Source organism: Anabas testudineus, chromosome 22 (genome assembly GCF_900324465.2).
Source record: "Anabas testudineus chromosome 22, fAnaTes1.2, whole genome shotgun sequence".
NCBI lineage: Eukaryota > Metazoa > Chordata > Actinopteri > Anabantiformes > Anabantidae > Anabas > Anabas testudineus.
This window is the reverse complement of record NC_046630.1, coordinates 4,373,469-4,398,391: the sequence shown is the minus strand read 5'-3', so window position 1 is coordinate 4,398,391 and position 24,923 is coordinate 4,373,469. Positions and strand designations below refer to the sequence as shown.

At 39.5% G+C, this 24,923-nt stretch overlaps 1 protein-coding gene across 3 annotated transcripts; it reads left to right on the top strand.

Moving 5' to 3' along the window:
* Positions 1–454: 454 nt before the first annotated feature.
* zfyve26 (zinc finger, FYVE domain containing 26) lies at positions 455–24,587 on the top strand. 3 transcript variants are annotated; one of them, XM_026339194.1, is made up of 44 exons: positions 455–646; positions 1,897–2,184; positions 2,318–2,393; positions 2,620–2,706; positions 2,879–3,028; positions 3,226–3,559; positions 4,474–4,598; positions 4,784–4,948; positions 5,116–5,204; positions 5,375–5,526; positions 5,632–5,832; positions 6,253–6,861; positions 6,981–7,127; positions 7,381–7,532; positions 7,784–8,027; positions 8,230–8,493; positions 8,634–8,753; positions 8,970–9,140; positions 9,376–9,609; positions 9,991–10,096; positions 10,389–11,227; positions 11,653–11,852; positions 12,151–12,255; positions 12,420–12,542; positions 12,838–13,014; positions 13,575–13,824; positions 14,261–14,359; positions 14,629–14,816; positions 15,126–15,262; positions 15,389–15,417; positions 15,714–15,850; positions 16,068–16,288; positions 17,725–17,872; positions 18,226–18,435; positions 19,018–19,233; positions 19,498–19,695; positions 20,029–20,109; positions 20,224–20,351; positions 20,452–20,626; positions 20,846–20,905; positions 21,175–21,357; positions 21,494–21,544; positions 21,703–21,911; positions 22,924–24,587. In XM_026339194.1, exons 2-44 carry the CDS (start codon positions 1,988–1,990, stop codon positions 22,985–22,987), a joined length of 7,851 nt encoding a protein of 2,616 aa, XP_026194979.1. In that variant the 5' UTR covers positions 455–646; positions 1,897–1,987; the 3' UTR covers positions 22,988–24,587. The 3 variants fall into 3 exon arrangements, with proteins under 3 accessions (XP_026194979.1, XP_026194977.1, XP_026194976.1); XM_026339192.1 differs by having other exon boundaries at positions 456–646; positions 3,220–3,559; positions 8,637–8,753; XM_026339191.1 differs by having other exon boundaries at positions 456–646; positions 3,220–3,559.
* Positions 24,588–24,923: the final 336 nt, after the last annotated feature.

Here is a 24,923-nt window from a genome sequence, read left to right as displayed (position 1 = left end):
ATACACCCGGGTTGCAAGACACACCTGTCAGTCACATGTTCTAATACTTTTGCTCACCTAAAATCTGGGTCATGTAATTGAAAAGGTGCTGTCTTCTGTGTTGTTTAGCATTGATTTATGAACAGCATAAAATTAATACTTTGAACTTTGAACTTTAGCCTCATTTATATTTTACTTTTAAACCCAAATGTCTTCAATGTACATCAAAAACATCGGAATTAGCTTTACTGTTCCAATCCTTTTGTATGATTTATGTACATGTAGGGTAAAACATACGTACTGTGTGTAAAATATTGATTGATTTTCCCGTATAATTAATTACTCACATCAATATTTTTATATAACATTTAGTAAAGTACTCGTATTGAGAAGTATCCAGTGGAAATAGTCAAGTGAAGTACAGTTACAGTCTATGGTGAATTGAGCTTGTTTCATATTTTCGACGGTTCCTGAAGGCATCAGCCGTTTTGGGACGCCCTCCTCGTGCCAACCTTTGACCAACCAGCGATCGAGAATCAGCTGATTGTGTCACATGACCCTGGTTAGCGTGCACCCGCCTAGCCGCCTTGAAGATCAGGTCAACAGAAAGCAGCAGCTAGGAATGTAAATAAAACGGAATTATGGGGAAAACACCCTAAAGAAATGAGTAAGTAACTTCACTGAATACCCGCTAACGTGTAACTGGTTTATTTGTGTGTCAGGATACGTGTCTGTTTGCTGTTAGGGAAGTTAGCTAACTAAGTTAGTTTCGGATGTAGCAAGTCAGCAACATTGGAGCTAATGCTAATGCTAATGCTAACCTGACTTTAGGCAGTTGTCAAATCTGAGAAGAGTCAAGCGGTGACGATGTAAACAGTGGAGTTCAAAACCTCTTTCACAACAGCTCACAGGACAGCTGTTTTGTTCCATCTCTCCAACGCAACGTGCGGCGTTTGTTTGTTCAGGCAATTAAAGGTACAGACGATTTAATTGTGTTGTTTGCAACACATCGTGTATAAATGGAACAAACGCTGCTTCTGAATGGAGTTTTACTAAACTCAATGCACAAGAATCAAAGGTTATAACATCAAAATTCATCGTTTATAGTCATTTAAAAAGTAAAGTTATGCTACGTGAAACGAAAGACGTTTTTAGAGATGTAATCACAGATAAATTGTGGCTCAATAATCCTGTAAATAATAGAAGATATATGTTATATGCCGGTTTAATACAGATATTACAAAATATTCAGCTTCGTTAAACCTTGTTCGTTTTAGTCGCTGCTTACTTATACTGCCATGGCTTTTACTTAGTGGAAGTATGAGGAAATAAGGCCTACATGTTCAAAATACAGATCATATTTTTTCATACCCCAAAAGAGAGTTATACAGCTGTGAACAAACTGGGTCATTAAGAATCTAAAATTCAGACACTTACTGTTTTTTAAAATAAATAAATAAATGTCTGTTGTTTATGGAGAGAGAGTAAAGACATGAAGAATGAAAGTTCTGTATATTGTACATAATATCCAAGGAGAATACATTTTCTGTTGTAATTAATGTGAAAAATATCTGACGTTTCTTTAAATGCCAAATAGGGTTTTGTAAAAGGGAAAGCACTACAATAACATTTATACTATGGTGGGAGCAAAATAGTATTTTGCTTCCTCTGTATGTCCTGTACATATTGCGAATTGACAATAAAAGCATCTTTGAATCTTTTTAATTGTATTGGTCATATAAAGGTTTGTTTTGTAGTATTTTCTCCCAGATTGTTTCTATAATTATAAATGTAAACAATATATTTTATAAAAAATCAACAATTTACAGTCAGTATATTCTGCTAGTTTTAAATAACATGAATAATTTTGTTTTCTTAAACTATCAAAATTCAAACCGCCTTTTCTTCTTGTTTCAGGTGAAGAAATCCCACGCGTGCGTCTCGGCTTCATGCTGATAAAAGTGCCTCTCCATTTGTGACCACTGAGCAAAGGAGTGTTATCGTGACCATGGCCATGCATCCTTTCGGTTGTGAGGCAGAGACCTCACTTAAGGACCTGTTTGAGTACTTCAAGAGGTGCCTGCAGCATGGAGAGTGGGAACTGGCCAGTGCCTGTGTCCCACAGCTGGTGACTTCCACAGGAGCAATTTCCGAAAACCTAAGACGCATAATCAAAGCTATCGTTTGCCATCCTTACAATTTAAAGTGAGTCTGATAACTGTAGCTACATGTTGCATTTGTTTTTTTCTTGTATGTAAAATGTGAATTAGATAAATCAAATATAATTCAGATTGTTATTGTTATTTATACTGTAGTTTAATGTGTGTTGATGTTGTAGATGGGAGTCTGTTGGCAGTCCACACAAGCTGGCTTGGTTTTGGTTTCAGATCCTGGAGAAATGGACAGAAGAGCAGGTATTACTATGAATACATTGACTTTCTCTGTGTCGTACTTAATTGACTTACTCTACAACTTACTTAGCCTTAGATATTTTGTTTGTGTTATCTTACCAAACACATTTTTGTCAAAAATTTGTTGGAAACCAAAAGCAGACTCAAAAATGCCTTCACACAAAGATATAAAAATGTGTTGTTGGTTGAAATTGCATTTGAAAGACCTTTACCACAACTTATTTTTCAGGTTTCTCCCAGCATCAGGAGAGAGTTGGAGTTTATGCTGCTCCTAGAGGAACTGGGCTCAGAGGGAATACCAGAGACTGATCTCAAGGTTAATATGATTTTTAACTCCAGTTTGCAATCAAATCTATAGATAATGATTTGTTATGAAGTAGATAACAAGGTGCTTTATAATAATTATATTGATGTTTGATATATTGATAATTATATCACCTTGTGAGTAGGCAGAGAATAAGTGAGTAAGATCATGTATCTGTCACCAGGAGCTACACCAGGTCTTCTTGGACACACAGTCAAACCAGAAGGCTGCAGTGGGATCGAGGACAACAGGAAATGCTGTTGAGTCTTGCCTTCACACATTGTTGGAGAAAAAGAAGGCCAGACTAGCCCAGTCTTTAGCACATTTCTTACAGGTAGAGTGATTCACATTGTAACAATAAAGCCGCTGACTGTTTTGTGAAAAATTGACAAAAAACTATGTTTAAATTACTTTAAATGTTATGTCTCCACTTGTTAAACATTCAGGAATAAGAAACTGCTAAGATTCATTTATTGTAATTCGTGTAATGCAAGTGTGCTATGTTTTCCTTTTTTGCCCCAACAGGACCAGTCATGCAGAGATGACCATACTCTGCAGCACACATTCATTCAGCACCTGCTGAAGAAACTGGGAAAGCCAGAGAGAAACCCGGAGAAGGTGGGGGAGTGGGTGGAGGAGATATATGCTGTTTTGGCTGTGATGCCATGGAGCTCTCGTAGAAGTGGTGGGCAGTTTGAGGCACTTTGTGAAGCACTGTGGGCAGCCAGAGACGGTCCCCTGAAAGAGGAGAAGATCCTGAACTCACTCCTCCGCCCTCAGTGTGATGCTCTGGTTTCTGTGTACTGCTCCACTGCTCTGAGGCTTCAGAGGGATCATCTGCTGAGAAGCATGCGTGATACACAAGGTAATCAGAGTGTTCTTAGTCCATTTAAGAAAATGTACTTACTGTAATGGTAAAGTCTGGAGCACCATGCTGCACCATGACAAAGAAATATTAAGCATTAATAAAGAATGTTAAAGAGGCCATGTTATGCTGTTGTTGTATTTTTACTTCTAGCTTTACTTTGTAATGTTGAGTAATCATATTAAAAAATCATGTCTGTTTTGTCATGATTAAGAAAGGGCCTTTTGGCTAAATTTGAACAGGGTTGCTGTGCCCTTTTAAAGCAATAGACGCCACAACTGCTCATTTAGAGTCAACTGCAGATTCATGTTAATTAGTATGGCCAGGCTGCTTTGTAAAACAGTCGTGTTGCTACAGATTAGTTCCTCTTCTGAACTGTTTGTGGTTTGACTTTTATTTTAAAGTACCGATACTGATAAGGATAACTCTTACAACTCTTGTAGTCTTTGGTTAGACCTTTTTGCATATTGTTTTGGGGGAGAAACGCTGGCATCACCCCTTTCCTCTGTTAATCACACTTCTGCTTCTGTGGTTGTAAAGCTGTGGCAGTTTTTACAGTGTTATAAAAATGTACATGTGACAGCTTTTTTTTTTTTTTTTAGTCTTTCCAAACTTCCTGTAACCTTATAAATTTCTAATACCTCTTTCAGACTGTTTATGGCAATGTGGCGCAAATATAAAAAAAATATTTCCCATAATATTTAGTTTGTAGTCTCTAAGAGGCAGCAATGGGATATTTCTTTGTCGACATATGTCTTGAATTCCCTTGCAGTTCTTTGCAGATTTACAGCAACTTTACAGGACTTTCTACATTCCCTTGCACTACTAGCTCTGCTTTTAAAATTAAAGTATTGTCTGTTAAGAGCATTTTTTTGTTGCTGAGTTTGCACCACTGTTTTTTGTTCCTTTCCTAGTTGCCCTCCCTGAAGCAGAGAAGCTCACTCTCAGTTTATGTTGCCACAAAGACCGTCCATCCATTTGGAAGACTGTCTATTTTGAGTGCCTTAGCAGTGGGAAGCACTTCTTGGAGCAGGTCTTGGTAAGTGTACCAGGAATATTGTAACATGCCAATGCTGAATTAGATAGGTATGGACAAACCTCTTTCAGTAGCATTTCATTAACACTTTTATCACTAGTACAGCATCGTAATGGTCAAGTACAGTTGATTAACAACCACAGGCTATGAAATTGAATAATGTAATAATGATTGGTTCCTTCCTGTAGGTTACTGCACTTGACCTGATTAAACATGAGGAGTTTTCTCAACTGAAAGACCTTCTGCAGCTGGAGTTCCAGCCACTATCTCGTCTGCTTTTGCTCCTGGGATGGACTCAGTGTCGCAGTCTGAGCTCAGCTCAAAAGCTGCTTGGCATCCTTCATCAAGAGCAGGTCAGAACTGAAATCATTCTGCTGTCCAGACATGTACACATACTTCCTCGATTACAGCTGTTTAGCTGTAACTTGAGCAGAGACTGATCACAGATCAGCTCATTGAGTCTTGTTTTCAAAACTCTGTGATACACCGTGTTCCTGTGCTGATATTATTATCTTTTTAGGCACCATCCAATGACTCTGTTCTGCAGGAATTTGCCAATCTTTTGTCCTCTCAGCTTGGAATACTTGAATGGTGCAAAAACAACAATCCGTAAGCATTTGTTATACACTTTTGACTTTTAACTGGCATTTTAGTCCATCTTAGTCATTATGTATTAAGTACAACACAGAGAACATCAATGTATTCATAGTATTTATTATGTTAATTTTTAGTTTATTTTCCTTGTCTGAATCTTGTTTCTCTTCTCCTCCTCTGTGCAGAGGTCTTTCCATGGAGGCATTGCTCGCACAGCTTCACACTCTAGACAATCACTCTGCCCTTTATATCCTGCACTCCCTGACTCCCTTGCCTCAGTTTGAGGAGTGCAGAATACTGGATCTGCTGGAGCAACTGCCAACTTCACCAGTAACAGGTTTACATCATTCACCTTTGCCTGATTCTTGCTCAAAGAATAATGCACTTGATGCTGATAGAAATGGTGCCTGGTAGTAATGCCTGTGTTTTTCTTTTTGTGCAGAGGACACTGAGGCCATCAGCACTCCCAGCCCTGGTGTGCAAAGGAACATTGTATTGTTCCAGGGGTTCTGTGCAATGAAGTATGCCATTTATGCTCTCTGTGTAAATGCACATAAATACTCACATTGCACAGAGTGTGAGTCCGTGCAACAGCAAAAGCCCAGTGAAGCAGAAATGGATAAAACCTCAACTTCCCCAGATGGTATGATTTCATCTGCTGCTAAATGTCTGATGATAGAAATGTTTCCTGTCTGCTGATTTGTGTGATCGTATAATTATAATCTCAATAGCAAAAACAGTAGATGACTTAAGTCACGCATAGACCGTTTTAATATCTGAATTTCTTTTATCTGGGTTAAATCATAGTAGTCCAATTAAAAAGTGGATGGAAAGATTAAAAACATGAAATTCTAATTATTCACAAATAAATAAATTCTCAAATGGACTGACACCAAATCATAATGCTCGGCAAACGCAAAAGAAACATGGATGACCAAGTAATTCAAAAAAATCTCCCTTAAAATCATATTGTTACAACAGATTTTTTATTATGTACGCATATCATACACATGACGTTTTTTAAATTGTAGCATAGCCATACATTTCTGTTTGTCTTTCCCAGGTTGCCATTTGCTGTTCCAGCACTACCTGTCAGAGTGTCAGCTCTATCTGGAAGCTGTGCCTGCCATGTTCCGCCTGGAGCTCCTGGAGAACATCTTCTCCCTTCTCTTTCTGTCCTCTGCTGACTTTTTGCAGCAGCATCAAAAAGATACAAACTCCAATTTAAAAACGGGAGATGCAACACAGGATAGTTTATCACATACGAAAAACAAAGATGTTGAATTTAGAGCCAATGGAAAGATAGATGAGACTGACGACAGTAGGATGGAGAGCCAAAAGGGTTGTTCAGGTTCACCAACAGCAGCCCATCGGAGACACCTGGACCTGGGACACTTCATCCAGGGCTGCAGGGGGTTTCTAGTCGATGTGACAGCAATGGAAGGTTTTCTGAAACTTCTTAAAGAGGGGTTGGAAGGCATGTGTGTGGTGGGCCAGCAGGAGGGACACGAGGCAGGAAGAGCACTGTCTCAAGAGGCCAAAGCGGCAGAGAGTCTCGGCTGCTCAGTGACAGCTGAGACATTTGGGGCTCGCTTGCAAAGGCTGTCCAAACGCACTGCAGAGGCTCAGTGGAGACTGCAGATCATCACCAGCAACCAGGGCAGTGAAAGTGGTGAGATGCCCAAACTGATGATTTTTCCAAGATTTACAGCACTTCATTCACACTGATGGGCCAAAACAAAAGAAGAAAGTATGCATTAGTTTGTTCAGTCCTGTTAAATGTACTTGCAGGTGCAGAAAGTCCTCAGATGTCAGCGTTCAGTTGTACTGCAACTTCTCTGCGACACAGTAATAGCTCAAGTCTGAGGAGAAGGAGAAAACCAGGGAGACAAACCTCCATCGAGAAACACAATGGAGAAGTTAGTACGAGTGCATCAGGTAAGGCATAAAGACCCTTTTGTTCTTTATATGTGATATGTTAAAATCAAATAGAATTATTTTGTATGCTCCAGCTACTTGTGTTTAAAAAAAGCTTGAAACTACATGAATTATATGTGTATTTATCTTCATTTGGAAATCTGTGTTTCATCCAAAGGACTCCGATCTTAGTCATTTTTCTTGAGGGGATTTGAAAGCACATTTTTAAAGGTGTGTTTTATTTTGTGTATTCATGATTGATTTGTTTTACCAGATGGTGGAGGAGCGACAACAGCAGGTTGTGTGGAATTGGATGTTTCTCCATGTGGAGGTCTTCACAGCTGGTTGGTGCCTGCTATGTTGTCCCCTCCAGAGTCTCTGCTAATTTCTTGTATCCGCAGAGGAAACTTCATGGAGGCACGGCAGGTCTGTGTGATAAACTGGACTCAAACATTTTCCCATGTATTTGTGCAACACTAAAATATAAAAATGCACAAAGAAGATATACATATGCATTTACTAGTTAGGATGAGAGTGGATATTGTTGCTTTTATTTAGTTTTGCATTGATCAAAGTTTTGATTTTGTAATTAGAAGCAGCTCATTAACACGTATTTGTTGTCGTAAAACTTGTAGAACCTTGTTTAGGAACCTGTAGATATCTTGTCTACTTTGCAGGTGTCTCTGGTGTTTGATCTGGGGACATCGGCCTGTTGTGGCGAGTTAGTGTTCATGGAGCGTTACAAAGAAGTTCTGGTGGAGTTGGCGCAGGTAGAGCACAAGATGGAGAAGCAGTCGATGTCGTCATCCTCATCCTCTTCAGAGGGCTTGGGGACACCAGCTGTATCAGGGGCGGGGAGGACTCGACTGGGCAGCAGTGGGCGGTCAACACTCCAGGCCATCGGAAGTGCTGCTGCTGCAGGTTCAACATATGTTGTATCCTAGTTAACTGTGGTATTCTTAATTAAAGTGATGTGTGTATTGCACAAAAGAGCAGCCACACTGCACTCCTGTCTTGGCTACACTGGAAAGGCCTGTTTATCATGAAGTATAATTAGTTAATAACTGATGCAAAGAACCAGTCAAAGAACATCACACATTAGTTTGCATGTAATTTCCTGCAGGTGTGGCTGTCTACTCCATCTCAGACATAGCTGACCGTCTCCTCAGCACCCCTGCTCACCCGATGCCCTCACTGGAAGAATCCTACTGGTTGAGCTCCTGCTCTTCAGACCCCTCTGGCCTCGTTTACGCACTCCTGGATGAGCTCAGCCCAGCAGCCATGGCTGCCTTCGACCTGGCGTGCTGCCACTGTCAGCTCTGGAAGACATCTCGCCAGCTGCTGGACACAGCAGAGCGCAGGCTCAGCAGCAGTCTGGAGGCTCGAGGTATAAAACTTGAATGATGGTAACATATTTATTTTATAGTAACTGGAACAAGACTAAACTATAATTTAATGTGTTTATTGAAAACTTTACACAGGTAATAATTTTGGTTTTTGCTCTCTTGTCTCTGTCCTCCTCCCTAGCAGTAAGAGTTGACCGTAAGGTTCCTCATTCTGAGGGAATCTGTGGATTTCCCATGGTATTACAACAAATCAACAAGATCCTGAATCACTCTGCCACTAATAAGGGTCCTGTGAAAACAGGTGAATACCAGTGTTCAAACCTTTTTAAGAAAATTGTTCTTGACATATCACTTATTTTAGCTTGAGTTCTTTGTCTTCTTCTCATTGTTATAGTTTATATTCTATTAGGTCGGTCAGATGATGGAATAGTGTCAGATGAAGACAGATGAAAAACTACTTTTCTGAAAGTTGTGATTAAAAGCCGTTTATTTGTTAACGATTCATGCTTGTTCCCAGAAACTGTTGGGGAGGACCAAGCGTTTGCCCCTCCGTTTGGTTGCTGCATTCAAGACGTTCTCCTGTGTTGCCACCCAATACTGAGTGAGGAATACATTTCTGCTCGGCTCAGTCTTGCTCAACGCTTGGAGACCACACTGCACATACTGAGCACTGCGATCGATGGACCAGGTCAGCACCATAACCAGGGCTTTTCAGATACAGTAACATTAACAGTTTCTTAGTTTTGGTAGTCTAATATCTATTATATTGAAAAATACAATTATTTGAATCCTATCAGTCACAGTATTTTCAAATGCTTATCTTAGAGGATGTGTGTCTTGGATCTTTGTTGTACTTTTACATTAGTTTGTGTTTAGCATTCTAAGAAAGTTTGGTATCTCTCCTGTTACCCCTCATGAAACAGAGAGCAATTTGGGCAGCTCTCTTCTGGCACTGTTGGTTGAACAGGCCAATCTGAAGCAGTCAGAGTTGGATGTTCACCCAGTTCGATCCAGCATGAAGCAGCTGCTTCGTTCTCTGGACCAGCTTTGCCCCTTCGAGCCAGACGGAGACCTTGCCAGACCAGATTATGTGCGCAGTTTCCTTGACTATGTCAACACGCTGGCATCTGTGCTGGTGCGCAGCCATGGTTCAGAAGGTAAAATAATTAATCATTGAGAAGAAATGATGTGCTTTTTGAATCATTTTGGATAAGGTTTGTAAACAGAAATAGCGTTTTTTAGATTAATCTACTTCTTGTTAATAACACTTCTTTTAAAAAGTTAAATAAATATATTGAATTTGTATATAATAAAAAACAACATCATCTGACTTCACCATCTCAGTTTTAACTTAATTCTTGAAACCCACATTATTCCAGATGGTAATCAAATCAGCAGGCATTTGTAATAAGCTCAAATTTACAGTGTACCAAAATCCTGTAAAATGATTGAGCCTAAATTGTCACTACATTGGCAACCGTCGGGGACTCTTTTACTTCTTATATCTTGTTCTAATTTGCCTCTCTCGTTTCTCTTAGACCACAGCAATGAAGTGAAGCTTGGAAACCCACTTCTTGTGTTGATTCAGTCCCCATTTCAACTTCTCTCCCATCTGCTTTTTGAGAGACAGGTGTCTCCTGACAGGTACTGTACACACAGTAATAGTTCTCCTGAAAAATAACTCTTAAGTGTAAATTGTTAAACATTTCCATTTCTCTATATGTTATTCATGAATGCTGTGACATTCACTCCATTAGACAGCTTCACATTAGGTGAAAAGAAGTACCACACAAGAGGGTCTGCTAAATATTAGATTTGTAAAATAGGGAAATTTCAGTTTTCAGCTACAAAAGATGATGGGCAATAAATATAAGAAATATTTTGGAGGTGGTTGAAGGCAGTATATCTTACTACTTTGTGTCCTGGTTGTCTCCAGAGTGCTGTCCTTGCTGCAGCAGGAAGGTCTGCGACTCAGTGTCCAGCAGGTGATTGTCCAGCGATGCTGTGACACTTTTCCTCTGTGGTTCTCCTGTCCAGGCGCTGATAGAGACACTACTGAGGTCAAAAAAGATGATGGCCTGTTCGGCATTGCCAGTTTATCTGTCCTCCTCCAACAGCATGCTCAAGAGTATATACCAACTCTGGGAATCACAGAGACTCAGTCTGATGCAAGTTCTGAGTCTGAAGCTTCAGTGGAAGACTCTGTTACACCTACCACCCTCTCCAACTTTCCACCTTCTAGTTCATCTTCCTCCTCATCTTCCTCAAACTCTTTCCTCCTCACCCCATCGGCTTTGTCATTCCTAAAGTCACGCTCCCCTTTACTGGCCACACTGGCATGTCTGGGTGCCTGTAAAGGTGAAACAACCAGGACACAATCCTCCGGATGGTCTGGATATTTCCGCAGTGGACGTAAAGAGGTTGTCCTAGATGGTGAGCAGATTTCTCGTGAGGTAGATAACCTTCTGAAAGAGTTTTCTATTCTCCGTGCTTACCTTGACACCATGGCAGAACCAGTGATGGGCTCCCTGTTAAATGAGGGCGAGGAAGGCTCTGCTGGACTAGGTGTGGTTCTTTGTGGGAAACCTCTTGTCAGTCTCATTCTGTCTGGGCCTCAAGAAGAAGTTACCCAGGCTGTGGCTGCTGAGGCCTTCCAGAAAGCTCTTGTCTCTAAAGACCTGAACAGAGCGCTGAGCCTGCTGGAACTGTATGGGCAAGGCTGCAGCCAGGAGGTGGTGCTAAGAGACCAACTGCTTGCCTGTGCAGCCATAGAAGGTGAGAATTAATGGTAAATGTATTTCAGTAAAATAAGCTTATTGACTAGTGATGCTAGTACTAGTGTTAGTGTTCCTTATATGCTGAAGCATGTTTTTGTGGAAAACTTATTTCTGACACTTTTTCCACCGTTACCCAGCTACATGTCTTAACATGTACAAGCATTGATAGGTCACCTAAGTAATGTGTAAAGTAAAAATAGAACTTACTAATTTCAGCTTCTCAGCTGTGATAATTTTCTCTCTTTTCTATCTTTGCAAGTCTTTAGGATATAACTGTATTTTATGACGTCACCATCTTTTAGTGACATGTTAAAGGCAAAACAATCAATTAGAAAGTTACAAAAACTATTTTGTCAACATATAATGAAATAATAAATACATTTGAAACAACTGTTCAAAATGTAAAAAATTTGTCTTTTTTAGGTGGAGATGAAGGCATAGGTCAGTTGTTTCGTGTACAGGATGCGAACCTGCGAGCCCGTGTTGCTCTCCAGGGTCTGGAGCGATGGCCTCTAGCTGCCTGTCTGGAGCTACTCAAATTTTGCCTCAATGATCCGAGTACAGAGGCTTCATTGAGAACAGAAGTAGAGCTTAAGAAGAAAGAGCTGGACATCTATCATCGGGTAATTCTTTAGCTTAAATTATGATTTATTTTCTTATTACCAGTGGGAAATACAGTGCTGTATAGTGTGTCATAGTAACGCAGTCTTACAAATCTTGACAAACAAAAGCACAATAGCGTTGCTAAGACTCAGCGAAGGATGGTTGTGATTATGCAAGTCAATTCTTGCTCATTCAGGGAGCTTTGATTCGTGCAGTATGTGTTTTTTACATCTCATGTGATGTCTTTGGAATAATTATATGTTGCATTCCTCAGTGATGTAACTTGGCAACTGTTTATGCTGTTTTTTCTTGTCACAGATGCTGAATTTACAGCCTCCGTTGCCCTGGACTACTTGGCAGGAGCTGAGGACCGAGTCTGACACCAAATCTGAGTCCATGTTATCAATGATGCTGGAGGCAAAAGTATGGAGGGATTAAATTACTAAACGTTCACACATTATCTATAATATGTCAAACAAAAACACCATATTATCTAAATTTATTACCAACGATTAGTCTGTTAGTCAGTGTTAAATTGTTGTTCATTCATACAATATAATACAATTAATATTTTTTTCTTTTTGAAGGAGTTTGCTCTTTGTGCACAGTGGGTGGAGTTGCATACTGTGTCTGACCAGTTGAAACTGCAGCTGAAGACTGAACATTTGCTTCATCTGCTGGAGAATGGACAGACAGATGAGGCTTTCCAGGTCTAGACCACTTAGCTAAACTGACACAGAAATCTTTTTTAGGTCATATTGGTAGAATTATCATAAAAATAAAAATATTTGATGTAATTTTAGTCTTTGCTCTGGACAGTATATATCTGCAATCCCTTTATAAATATGTAAGATAAAATTTAAAGGACCACAGCAAATACTGGCTTCTAACACTGTAGTACAAATTGACAGATATTGTCTTAAACAGAGTCATTTCTTCATTTCTCTTTAATGCAGCTTTAATTTCTTATCATAATTTTTTCTTTCCTATTACTGATTTCTTTAGTTACTCGAGGGCCTCTCTGATTTTGTGGTGGGCTTAGACGTTTGCGAGCGCGCTCTGGACCGCCGACCTGGATTAGCTGCCTGTCACTTCCTAGCTGACTACCTCACCCTGCATTTTCAGAGGCAGGTGTCTCCAGCTCGTAGACAACACATCCACGCCCTTCATCTGGGCTCCAAGGTTTGTTTATGTGAAAATCAGCAGCTGTTGTCTTCTATATGCTTTAAAATAGATATAAAAAGCAATCTTAGGAACAACACCAATAACTGATAGACCTTTATATAGATAATAACTAATAATAAATAATAATTGTTGTTGCAATTATTATTACATTTTAATTAATCTGATTATTATCTGTTTATTATCCTGTGGAGATTTTAGTTTCCTTTAAAAAGTCTATGGTTTCCTTGTTTTGTTCTGGTTTGTTTTTTTTTGTTTCCACAAACTACAATTTCTCAACATTTGACGTCATCTTGCTTCATGATTCAGTAAAAATTCCTTTTTTACAGCTCAGTTACATGTCCAAACTTGCTTTTTGGAAGCCTGTGACAAAATAATGTGTGCACCTGATCTTACCCATGTGCTATCAGTGGATCTGTGGTAACATCGGGGCTATTGTAACCACGAAGCAGTATAGTGTTTATCAGCTATGAACAGATCTAGTGAAGAATGAAAGTATTGCATCAGCTGAATAACTACAGTCAGTATATTCTAATATCTGTCAATCTTTGCTCCTCCAGGTGTTGTTGACTCTGCCACCAGCAGCCAGACAGGACTATTTCTCCCTGCTGTCAGAGCCTCTGCTGATGCTTGAACAGCTGTTAATGAACCTAAAGGTGGACTGGGCAGAGGTGGCGGTGCGAACACTGCGGAGCCTGCTTGTTGGTCAAGAGGCTGGCTTTGGAGCCGAGAACATTGATAAGCTTCTGTCAGAATATGCCTACAAGGCCCTCGACTTCTCCTGTGCCCCTAGAGAGAGGTCTCGATCTGGTCAGTGCTGTAGGCACATTTAGACAATTGTGTACACAAACTGGGGCTGTGTGTAGAATAATACAAAGTAGTGAAAGCGGGCATTGATTGCTTCATCTCGTTAGTGTTTAAGCAAGTATTTTCTGTCTTATAAAGATATACTCAGTAAACAGTTAGGTCACATAACAACAGATCATGTAATGTCAAGACATTGAAAGGTTAACAGTGTAAACATTTAACAAGTAAACACACAGTAAAAAAAAGTATCAAGTATACCAATCACTGAATCACTCAGGCTTTTCAACTATTTACTATGACGTCTCTGGCAAGAATTTCTCTGATTCACAGTTTTTTTGCTTTAAAGATGTAGTTGGATGCTAAGAGATATTATGTTTTAGTCATTTCAAGCTTTTCAAAAACCTTCACCGTACTGACTTGCTGTGTATATAATTTCCAGACTCTATAATTAGTCTTCAAGACGCTCTGATGCTTTGTCCTGCTCAAGACACCAGCTCCCTTTCGTCCACCCGATTTGACTCTCCAGCACCCTCTGCAAGTGAGACATTTGCACGTTTGATTATTATACATATACTACCCTTTCAACATCCACAGGAAACTTTCTTGTCCATACTCAACCAAAAACAGTACTATAGTTGCAGCAGTATTTTTCCTATTTGAGAGACATTGTCTCAGATCACAGTGCACATCTACTAGTTAATAGGGTTAAAATCTTCTGGGTTGTTTTTTATGTACAGTAGACCGTACGGTATGAAATCAGTGTTAGTTGAACTAGTGTTGGTTTCTTCTTCATTTCTCGGACTACAGGCAGCACGCCTACACACACCCCCTCGTCACACAGCACAGACACCCAGAGGGATCGAAGCTCAGCAGGGAGAAAACGCTGTTCGCCTGCCAAGTTCAAACCTCCAGACCAACCTCCAGATCGTAAAGACTGGGTTCCTGACACCCAACACCATGTGTGCATGGTCTGCAAACGTGAGCGGTTCACCATGGTGAGTGGGGAAAAACTGTGTGAGACTCACTGTAGTTGTTATAAAAACATGTACTTGCTGATATATAAAATGTTTTGTATTGTAAAACAACCTTTATTATAACCATGACTTGTTTCCTACTCCTAATACTAAGGCTGGATTTGAAACGACAAATTAATTTAACTTATTATTTTGGACTAAAATTAAAAGTTTAATTTCACATAATGTCACTGTACCATTGCTAGTAAGGGTGGAACTGCTTGAACATGTTATGTAAATGTTTCTTTGTATATAATGAGTATTTGTCTGTTTTTGTTTTTTATCTTTTAGTTCAACAGACGCCATCATTGTCGAAAGTGTGGCCGCCTGGTTTGTCACGCTTGTTCTGAGCGTAAGATGCCTGTAGCAGGATGCCCAGGAGATGAAGTCAGAGTCTGTGACCAGTGTTATGCCTATTTTCACCCAGAGTAAGATCCTTTAGATTTAAATGTGGTAAACTCACTCAGCAAAGAAATCTGACTTAATAGTATTTTAACAATATGTATCAACAGACACATACTATGATTTAAAATTTATTTTTTGTCCATTTACAGTTCTGACGATGAGCTGGAACCAGCTGAAGGTAAATTAAACAGCAATGCAGATGACACCCATATACTGCATGCAGCTTACGTAAATAAAACATTTTTGACTGGTTAAGCTTGAGCATGCTTGAGGCTAGTGCTGTAAGCAGCATTGAAGCTGCTCTGCTCTCCGTCCAAAATCTGCCCACTCCTCGCTTACTTGTGCTCTGCACTACTCACATGCTCTGAAATGTTTGTTCAAAACAATAATTCAGAAAAAATACTGACATTCCCAACAGCAGTAATGTAACGAGGTCATAATGAAGTTTCATGCACTTCTCTGCTGTTTTTGCAGTGGCTGGTGGCCCCATAGTGAGAGAGGAAGATTTAGATGGGATGCTGCATCTGCCTGAAGTGGTCCATCGACAGATTCAACTTACGACAGATCCTGTCGAGAACCAGCTGCTGCGGTGTGAGTTCTACTATGAACAGGTATGTATTTATTGACACAAGACAGGTTGCAACTATAAATGATTTAACGTGATTTGTATTGAGTACAGTAAAAATGTAAATTCCTGCAGGGCCATTAGGATAAATGTCTTGTTTTCCCTTTTTCCCAAAACACGACACCATACTTTTATTTGGTTTTATTCCGGTAAACACATTTCAGCAAATCCAGTCAGACTAATGTTATACTCCTCTTATCTAGGCTCCCAGTGCACACCTCTGCGTGGCCATTCTGTCTCTGCACAGTGACCAAGCATCCTGTGGACATGAGCTCATCAAGCACTGTCGCGATCTGTCCCGTAAACTGACCAATCCAGAGGTGGACGCCTGCCTCCTCACCGACATCATGCAGCAGCTGCTGTTCAGAGCCAAGCTCATGTTTGTTAAAGTTGGCCGTAGCCAGGATCTCGCCTTATGTGACAGGTGCGATGTAATGTACAGTGTCTGTAACATTTGTGTTTAAAAGTAATTTGTGAATTATTTTGATCATGGAGAGTAGATAAGACACAGCCGGGAGCCTGGAAATGAAAAACTTGATTATTTCCTGGAATTCACTTCCTCAAAGATGTTTTCAATTACACTGGCTAATCAGACTTCTAGTAAAGTTAAACTCGGTACTGCTCTTCTGGTAATTATGTAAAAGCACATAACTCTATGAAGGCATGCCATAACATGGCTAGTTGCCCCGCCCTAGCTTGTGCAGCAAAAATAGAAACTAGAAGTGAAGGAGTTATCAGTCACATGCACTAATGAAAGGAATTTGTCGGTGAAGATTCTCAGTTGTCCAGGTGAAGTTATCTGGAAGTTGAGTCATGGCAACTGCACTTCCTTTTATTATGTTGAAACGTCCAACATCCAAGTAACTTAGTTGGTTACAACAAATTTATGCTCCAGGTTTGGTTTTACTCCACCCCTTGGCCTGAATGGGCTCGTTAGGTGAAACAAAGGATGGGGAGGATGTAATAGTCACACCTCTGCCCAACTCCACTTAAAATGGGTCGTTAAGTGTGTCCAACCTGGTGCAGGTGTGAACTGGTTCTAGCCTTTTTGGGGATAGATGAAATGGCAGCATGATAAATAGAAGACAGGTTGTGTCTAAGTCCTCCACCTCTGTTGAGAGAGGTGGAGTTGTTACAAGTGAAAACACCTGTGCCTGTGTACCACAGGTATGTAGAGGTGTTGTATAGATCTGTATTGTGCATTTTGTAGAAGACATTTTGAAATGTGACAGTAGGAGAGGCACAGATTTACATTACAAAAGGATGATCTGCTGCTTCGGGTTTACTTGGAGTACTGTACTTGAATAGAACTGAGCCATGGTTACTGTTGTTAGTGACATCTGTGCATTTCTTACAGGAGTAGTTAATAATAGGCGAGCTGACAGACACAGACTAGAGACATGTCATCACTTTCCACAGTTCTTTCTGCTAACATTTTAGCTGACAGTTCAACGGCACAACATTATTATCTTTTAGGATAGGTGTTTTTAGCTATCTTAACTAAATCCATTATGTTGTAGCATTTTAGCTTTGGTTTAGTCTCCAGCAATCCAAAGAAAAATAGCACCTGTCCATTTGATTTATGGTTGTTCATTGCTGATTGAACAAGTATTCATTCTTATGATTATTATTGTTATTATTATTATTATTATTGCTGCTTTAAGGTCATAACTCATCTGGTGACACAGGGTTCACAGGGACTCAGCAATGAAATGAGTAGTCAACCAAAGGAAGTATGCTGAAATGACTTTCAAAAGACGTGTACTTCGTCACTTATTTCATCCTGTGTGTCACTCCTTACTTACCATCTGTGTCGTACACTGATTTTTCTCATAGTTTTGCTTCCTCTTTTGTTCACAGTTACATCAGTAAAGTAGATGTGCTTAAGATTCTGGTGAAAGCCAATTACAAATATGTTCCTTCTCTGGATGATATTCTGGAGACGTCTGCTGTCACACGTCTCCGTAACCAGCTGCTGGAAGCAGAGCACTACCAGCTAGCAGTGGAGGTGAGGCTCATGGTGGTTTATTCATGTGATTATATTTTATTATACATGTATTTGTCAGGGACCAAACACATTATTACACACCACCTACTGCCCATCAGGTGGTTAATTCAAAATTCAACAGTAATGGCACGACTCATTTCTCATCGTACGCCCAACCTTTGAAATATAAACTCCCTTGCTACTCTAACAGTAGATACATTATAACTATAACTAATATAACATATAACTAAAAGCTTTAACTGTAAGGCCTTGGTCAGGCAGTTTTTTAGCACGCCCATACTCATCAATGATTCAATTAGATAACATTATATTGGCTGTTCTTTTTGCCACAAATTGTTTTGTTGCTTTTCTAGGTGTCTACCAAGAGTGGCCTGGACCCTAGCGGTGTGTGGCAGGCGTGGGCGATGGCCTCACTGAAGGCAGGGAACCTTTCAGGAGCGAGAGAGAAGTTTTCCCGCTGTCTAAAGGCACCAGTGGACCGCAACCAGCTTAACCTGGGTCCCTTATTGCTGCAGGAAGTTGTCAAGCACCTGGAGACCACTATAAGACCCACTCTGTCTATGGTAAGAAGACTCTGGCTTTGTGGCACTGTCGTTTAACTTGACTTACTGCTACAGTGGTAAACATGCTACTGTCTAAGAGACCAGTTACAATCTACACAGATTAATAAAAAGTAATGCTGTAACTAATAATAGACTTCAGGAGTCATTGCTCTGTTGTGCACAGTCAGGAGAATGTGCACGGCTGCTCAGTGCCTGGAACATGGCACCTTAGTAATCTCTTACATAACAGTCAGGGGCCTTGACTACTTCACACTGAGAGGAAGCCAACACATTCTAGTCTGTGTGGTGTCTGTTGGCCTGGGTTAACATGGAAGTTTCCACCAAGAGAGCTCTGTTAAACTTATGTGATTCTGATTCTTGAGATTTAGGCTACTGTTTGTGGTTTAGTGGTGCCTGTTCTATCTGACTTTATCATACAGTAACCCACACAATAAGGTAGTATGTTGTGCAATTTTAAATAAATTAAAATATCCACAGTATGTTTTTATACTAGGTCATTTGCACACAATTATAAATTCATGACATTTTGTATGATTCATGACATTTTATATGATTGTCTGTATGTTCCAATGTTTTTATCAGACTCTTGGTGAGGATATCCTAGCATCGCTTCGGGAACTGGAGGATGCCCTGAGTGACATAGGTCCTGTGGAGCGACCAGAAGGACAGACGCAGAACAGCAGCCTCCACCAGGAGTCTCTCTACTACCTGAACACATATGGCACACACCTAGCATTGATCAGCTACTATATGCGTCATGACTGCATGACTGAGGCTCTGACATACCTGCTCAACAAGGTAGGCCTCGAATTGTTGGATTTGCAAGACGTCAATTATGACACCCTTAACCCCTATTCAGAATGTTTAAACCAACATTTATGTTGAGAATTGTTATTGTAACTAGTATGTTTTAGAAATTCCCAAGTGAATTGGGGTTCTGTTTGATACTACTTTGAGATTAAACACGGCTGCCTGTGCCATTGCTTTCACTTTGCTTTCATTGCTTTCATTTTTTTTTTATCCCCTAGTCTACATGTGTGTTTCTGCTTTATCATGGTTCAGGACTGCCAAGAAGAGGTGTTTCTAGAGGGTGTGTTGCAGCCCAGCCTGGAGCGGGGGCGTCTTGGCATGCTGCAGGGGATATTAGAAAAACTGGACCCAAGCCTAGAGTCATGCAGCCGCTACCTTATAGCCTCCTGCCAATTCCTGCAGCGCAGAGGATACTTTCACACTCTGTACCAGCTCCAGCAGTTCATGATGGTTAGAGCAATTAAATGGTTTTTAAATTGATTTTATTTTAAATCACTTAAGATTTTAATAATCTTTTAAAAGTAAGAAGACAATCAGACAGGTTTTATGTGCTGTATATGTAACTGCAATGTCCAGTCCTGCCAGGACTGCTTGTAGTAACATAATTAGTGTTACAATGTTGGGAAATACTATCCTAAATTATTAATCTAATAAAATAAAAATGCACAAAAAGCACCTAATGAGAAAATACAAAGAATGACCTTTTTTGTCACTTCAGTTGTTGATGTTGTTGCTTTTCTGAAAGATGACTCAATACCTGTTAAATACTCTTTACCTGGGCAGGACCATGTGCGTGCAGCCATGACCTGTATCAGATTCTTCACACATGGAGCCACTTCATACTTACAGCTGGGAGAACAGCAGGTATATTCCTTTTTTTATTATGCTATTAGTGAAATGTTTAAAACTTTCCCTACTGGAAGAGTTACGAAGGTTTAACCCGCATTTGTCTTTTTTACTTGGTATGACTGTGCACAGCGTTGGTTGGTGAGAGCGAAAGAGCACCTGAGGACATACCTTCAGGAGCAGCAAGGTCGGGGTCCGGGGAGGAGAAAGTCTCAGGTCAACACATTTAGGAAGATGATGTCGTCCAGTGATATTTCCAGGTTATTTAATATCTGTATTTTAATTTTACATTAAAATAATTTACTTTTTAAATATGTGCTTACAGTTTTTTAATGCGTGGGTCTTTCCTTGTATTTGTAGGCACATTAATACAATTGAGCTCCAACTAGAGGTGACCCGTTTCCTCTACCGCTGTGAGACTACTGGCTCTTCTAGGGATTCACAGACCAGTGCACCTTCCACCAAGTCCCCTGGATCTAGTTCACCACCTACACTATTTAGTGGAAGTCCCATGAAGGTTGAGGTCGCCTGTAAGGTGAGGTTTCATTTGAGTAGATACAGGTTTAAATAGTAACAAAGGAAATGATCATGAAAATCGGAATAATGTTGAGCATGTTTTAGTGTTACAGTATTGTATACTGTATGTGGAAATAATGTAAAATGTTGAATCAGGACTGTGCTTTGTATTTCATTTATATTGTGGAGACATTTTGCATAGAATCCAGTAATATACCCTCGCGTTGCTTCATTGCAGGTCATGCTTGGAGGTAAAAACATAGAAGAGGGCTTTGGCATCGCTTACAGAGTCATACAGGTTTGTTCATATTAGAAATAAATTTCTAATATGAAAATTCTTTCCACAGTTTTATGAAAATCCGTTTAGAATGTCTTGAAATATTCTTCCAACAGACAAAAAAGAAACTTGTTCAACGTGAATGGCAGAAGTAATTCATTTGTATTTATGCTTAAAATTAGACAAGCAAAATTTATTAATTAGATGATTAAATCAATGTGACTAAAATTGCAAAACTGTAACAACAAACATCTGACCCAAGACTGAATTTCACTTTTTTCCTGCCTCAGGATTTCCAGCTAGAGGCACAAGCCGTCTATAAGCAGGCCGGCCAAAGACTTGTTCGGCAGAGGCAGTATGGAGCTGTACGGCAGCTGCTCAAATGCGTCAGCGAATCAGGCACTGCCACCAAAAATGACTGTGATGCCCTCATCCTCAGCTATGTTTCAGTAGCAGATAAGGGGCCGGCTAACGTGAGTGAACTTTGAGAAGATAGATGATAATGAGACATTGACTGTACTGTGATAACAAAGCGTGACCATGACTCGGCTCTGTGTCGTCAGTCAAGTCATGAAAACTTTGTTGTTGGTTTTTTTTTATCTGGTTTAGGCAAAAGAGCTGGAAAGTCTAATTCTGGAGACCAAAAACTCAGAAAGCAAGGTAGTTAAAACTGGTTGTTTCATGTTTTATTCTCCTTTGCCTTTTACTATCATTGCTTTTCCTGCCTGAAGCAGTCTTAAAAATGTAGGAATCATAATAATGAACACTTTAAATCAGAAACCCAGCAAATTCTCATTACATCATCCCTCTGTCTGCAGATCAAAGCCTACCTGCTGTGCAGTAAGCTGCGCCCAGCGTACCTGCTGGCAGTCAAGCTGGAGCTGAGCCGGGCAGGACCGCTGGTCCAAGAAGTCCTTCAGGCTGCAGAGGGAGCACAGGACTCGGTGATGCAGAATATCTGTCGCCAGTGGCTGTCGGAACATCACAACAAGACATCTCAGCAGCGCCAAGGCAGGCCTAATGCAAGGTAACGGCACAGTTGGCATAACAGAGGATAATACAAGCAGGATTTAATCTTAAAAACAGATGAGCTGCACATAAGAGGATCCAGGGTTTCTAACAGAACATGGCTTTCAGCTCAGTATGACCGCACCTAGCAGATTAAAACATTCTTTCTCTTCATCTGTTATCTGATTTGGTTATAGACACAGTGCCCCCTTAGATTCTTTTTGACTCTGCGTGTGTCATTCTAGCCCTTCAGCATAGTGTAGTGTAGCTAGCATATAGCGATTACAACAGTTTTACTGTTTTACTTTAACGCCTTTTTGATATTGCCAAACTCACGATGGACAGCTGAAAAACATATCAAAACTGATGCAGCAGTACTAGAGATATCTTCTTTTTTCTTCCATTAATTCTTTATATCCTGTTGCCCACACTACTAATAACAACTTTTTCACAAATGCAGTAGTACTCCCAAGACCTGTAAACAGACTTTGATATGTAGAATTATGTTCCCCTTTAATCAAGTATCAGAATAACCCCTCAGTTTTAATACACTGTATTAAATAGTCTGTAAATTTAGATTTTATTTATTACTTAATTATAATATTTTTTATCTCGGTATAAGATGCTACTTTGCCAGGTTAATTCAACTGTTTCTGATAATGAACATGTTCACTCATGTTCATCCTCTGCACAGTGATCATCTCTGCTGTATACAAGAGTCCAGTTACAATCCAATGGTACCTTTTCATCATATAATTGTAAAATGTACGTTTCTATGCTCAAAAGTGCCAGATTTAGCTTTAAATTAATTTTATTGAGCTTTGAACCCTTAGCATAACGCTAGTCTCGTGATAGCATAGACAGTGAGAACATGGTGACTATGCTGAGGAGCTAGTATGAGACACTAAAGTCAAAATAATGTTGGTTTTTATGCTCAAATTTCACTAAATTGTTAGTTAATAAGAAAACTGAATATGGTTTTTCATAAAGTTTAGAAAATGTGAGCTTAATGCGCAACATTATATCTGCAGTCAATCTGTTTTGAGGACGTCAGGTGGTTTAAATCCTCACCATGCTGCAGTGGCGGACAGATGAAACTGTGTTTAATGCTTCCTGTGAATCAAAGCACACCTCTGACCATACGCGTCACTACATACTCATGTTAGTGGGTGTGTTCAGAGATGAAATGGACAACAAACCTTCAACCACACAGGCCAATGACCTACAGGCTTTCAGTCTGATATCAAGTTACAACTTCAATCAAAACATCTAGAAACCCTGATGATTACTTTCCTCTTGACTGAGCGGCCTTCCAGTCTGTAAACGCGACAAAACCAGCGTGCTTTATTTCCACTCTGGAAATCTTTTGATGTTATCTCATCTCTACAGTATTTTGGGAACAATGTTACTAAACCAGAAAGACAACACCTCTTACATAACAGAACTGCTTATAGCAATGTAAACAGATACAATAGTCCTTACACAATATGAGCATATCTTTAATTTGATGAACATTTATAACCTACCTCAAACTGAAGGGAAATATCTTTAACTGACTATTTTTTTTTTTGTTTTTAGTTTTGTTTTTGCTTTTGCTTTTTGTGTCTGTAGAAAGTTTTCACTTACTAAATGTAATGATGTATCCTCTGCAAAGACAGATACCACTTAAAACCTTGAAGAAATAGAAAAATGAAGAGCCTTGTTTTCGTAATTCTAATAAAACAATTTATTGTGTAGCACATTTTCTGGCCAGCTTTTGGCAGATATTTATATGTTGATTGGGGAAATTAATGTAATTAAGGGCATTCAAGATGTTTTCAAGAGATTTACAAAAAATATATTAATATTAATAATAATAATGGATACAGAAAGGGGCTTACTTATAAGAAAAGTTTAAATGAGTGAATTAAACTAAAAAAAATAAGTGTTTTTGTCTAAATGTCTAGTTTTTATGTGTCATCATGTGTCTTTTGTTTGTGGTTATGATTACCCACAGTGTTGCGAGTTTTAAATCACAGTTTCGTCTGTTCTAATGGGAGACATGTCCTCTCTTCTGAAATATATACATCACTAATTGCTGACTTAAACACGTAATGAAGTCAGTTCACGTTTCACTAAGTGATATTCCTGTGGCCATGTTATCTTTTGATGTGTATTGTTGTTTTTGCCTGTTTTTTCTCACAAACCTACACTTAAACCTGCGAAAACAGGACAATATAAACTAAAATCATCTATTTGAATTAGTTTACATGATAGTCACCCATGTTGGTAAAACCATCTTTTTAAGAATATATGTAAAGTATTTCAGAGTTATTGTGATCACATGGTCAAGGAGGGTATCATGATTTGACACTTGACACTGTGTTGTCCCATTGCCTTGCTTCCCTCTGCTGCACACTGACTGATGTTTCCTGTGATAGTGAGTGTTGATCCTAAGACATATGACAAGAAACCAGTTTAGACGTGAGATGCACACATTCTTGCACTCTAATCTTCCTTAACTTGGACTATTGTCTCATCACTGCCGCACTTTATGAGTTGAAAACTGATTTCTTTGTGGAAAATATGTTAAATAATGGTTTAATGATGCAGCGACTGTTGAATTTTGAAATGTAATTGTTGTTGTCACACCTTGTAAAAAAAGTGAAAATTAAATAATAAAACATTTAATAGAAACATTATGCCATACTGAGTATAATGCCGTCCAGTTTTTTTAAATTAAAGAACAAGTGCAACTTGTTTGGATAAAATGTACTCTACAAGATTTATGCCACTCTTGTGTCTGTTTGCAAAACATAAAGCTACTGCTAACTTAGCTTAGCATAAAGCTGGAAACAGCTAGACTGTCAAGAGCCAAAGCTCATTGCCTTTAATGTTACATGCTGGTTGGCTAGAATGTATGAAAGGGGATATTTAGAAATGGAGACACCAGGAGTTGTACAGCAGGATTATGTACTGGGCTTTTTCTTGATAAGGCCCAGTGATTTAAGTCTCCAACTGGATGATATATATAAAATACATCATATAAAAC

What these genes read in the sequence shown, in the direction of transcription:
- zfyve26 (XM_026339191.1), top strand. Translation starts at nt 1,988, where the DNA reads ATGGCCATGCATCCTTTCGGTTGTGAGGCAGAGACCTCACTTAAGGAC. An exon ending in CGGAAGTGCTGCTGCTGCAG is followed by an intron (nt 8,028 to 8,229) that starts GTTCAACATATG and finishes AATTTCCTGCAG; the next exon opens with GTGTGGCTGTCTACTCCATC. An exon ending in CAATGATGCTGGAGGCAAAA is followed by an intron (nt 12,256 to 12,419) that starts GTATGGAGGGAT and finishes TTCTTTTTGAAG; the next exon opens with GAGTTTGCTCTTTGTGCACA.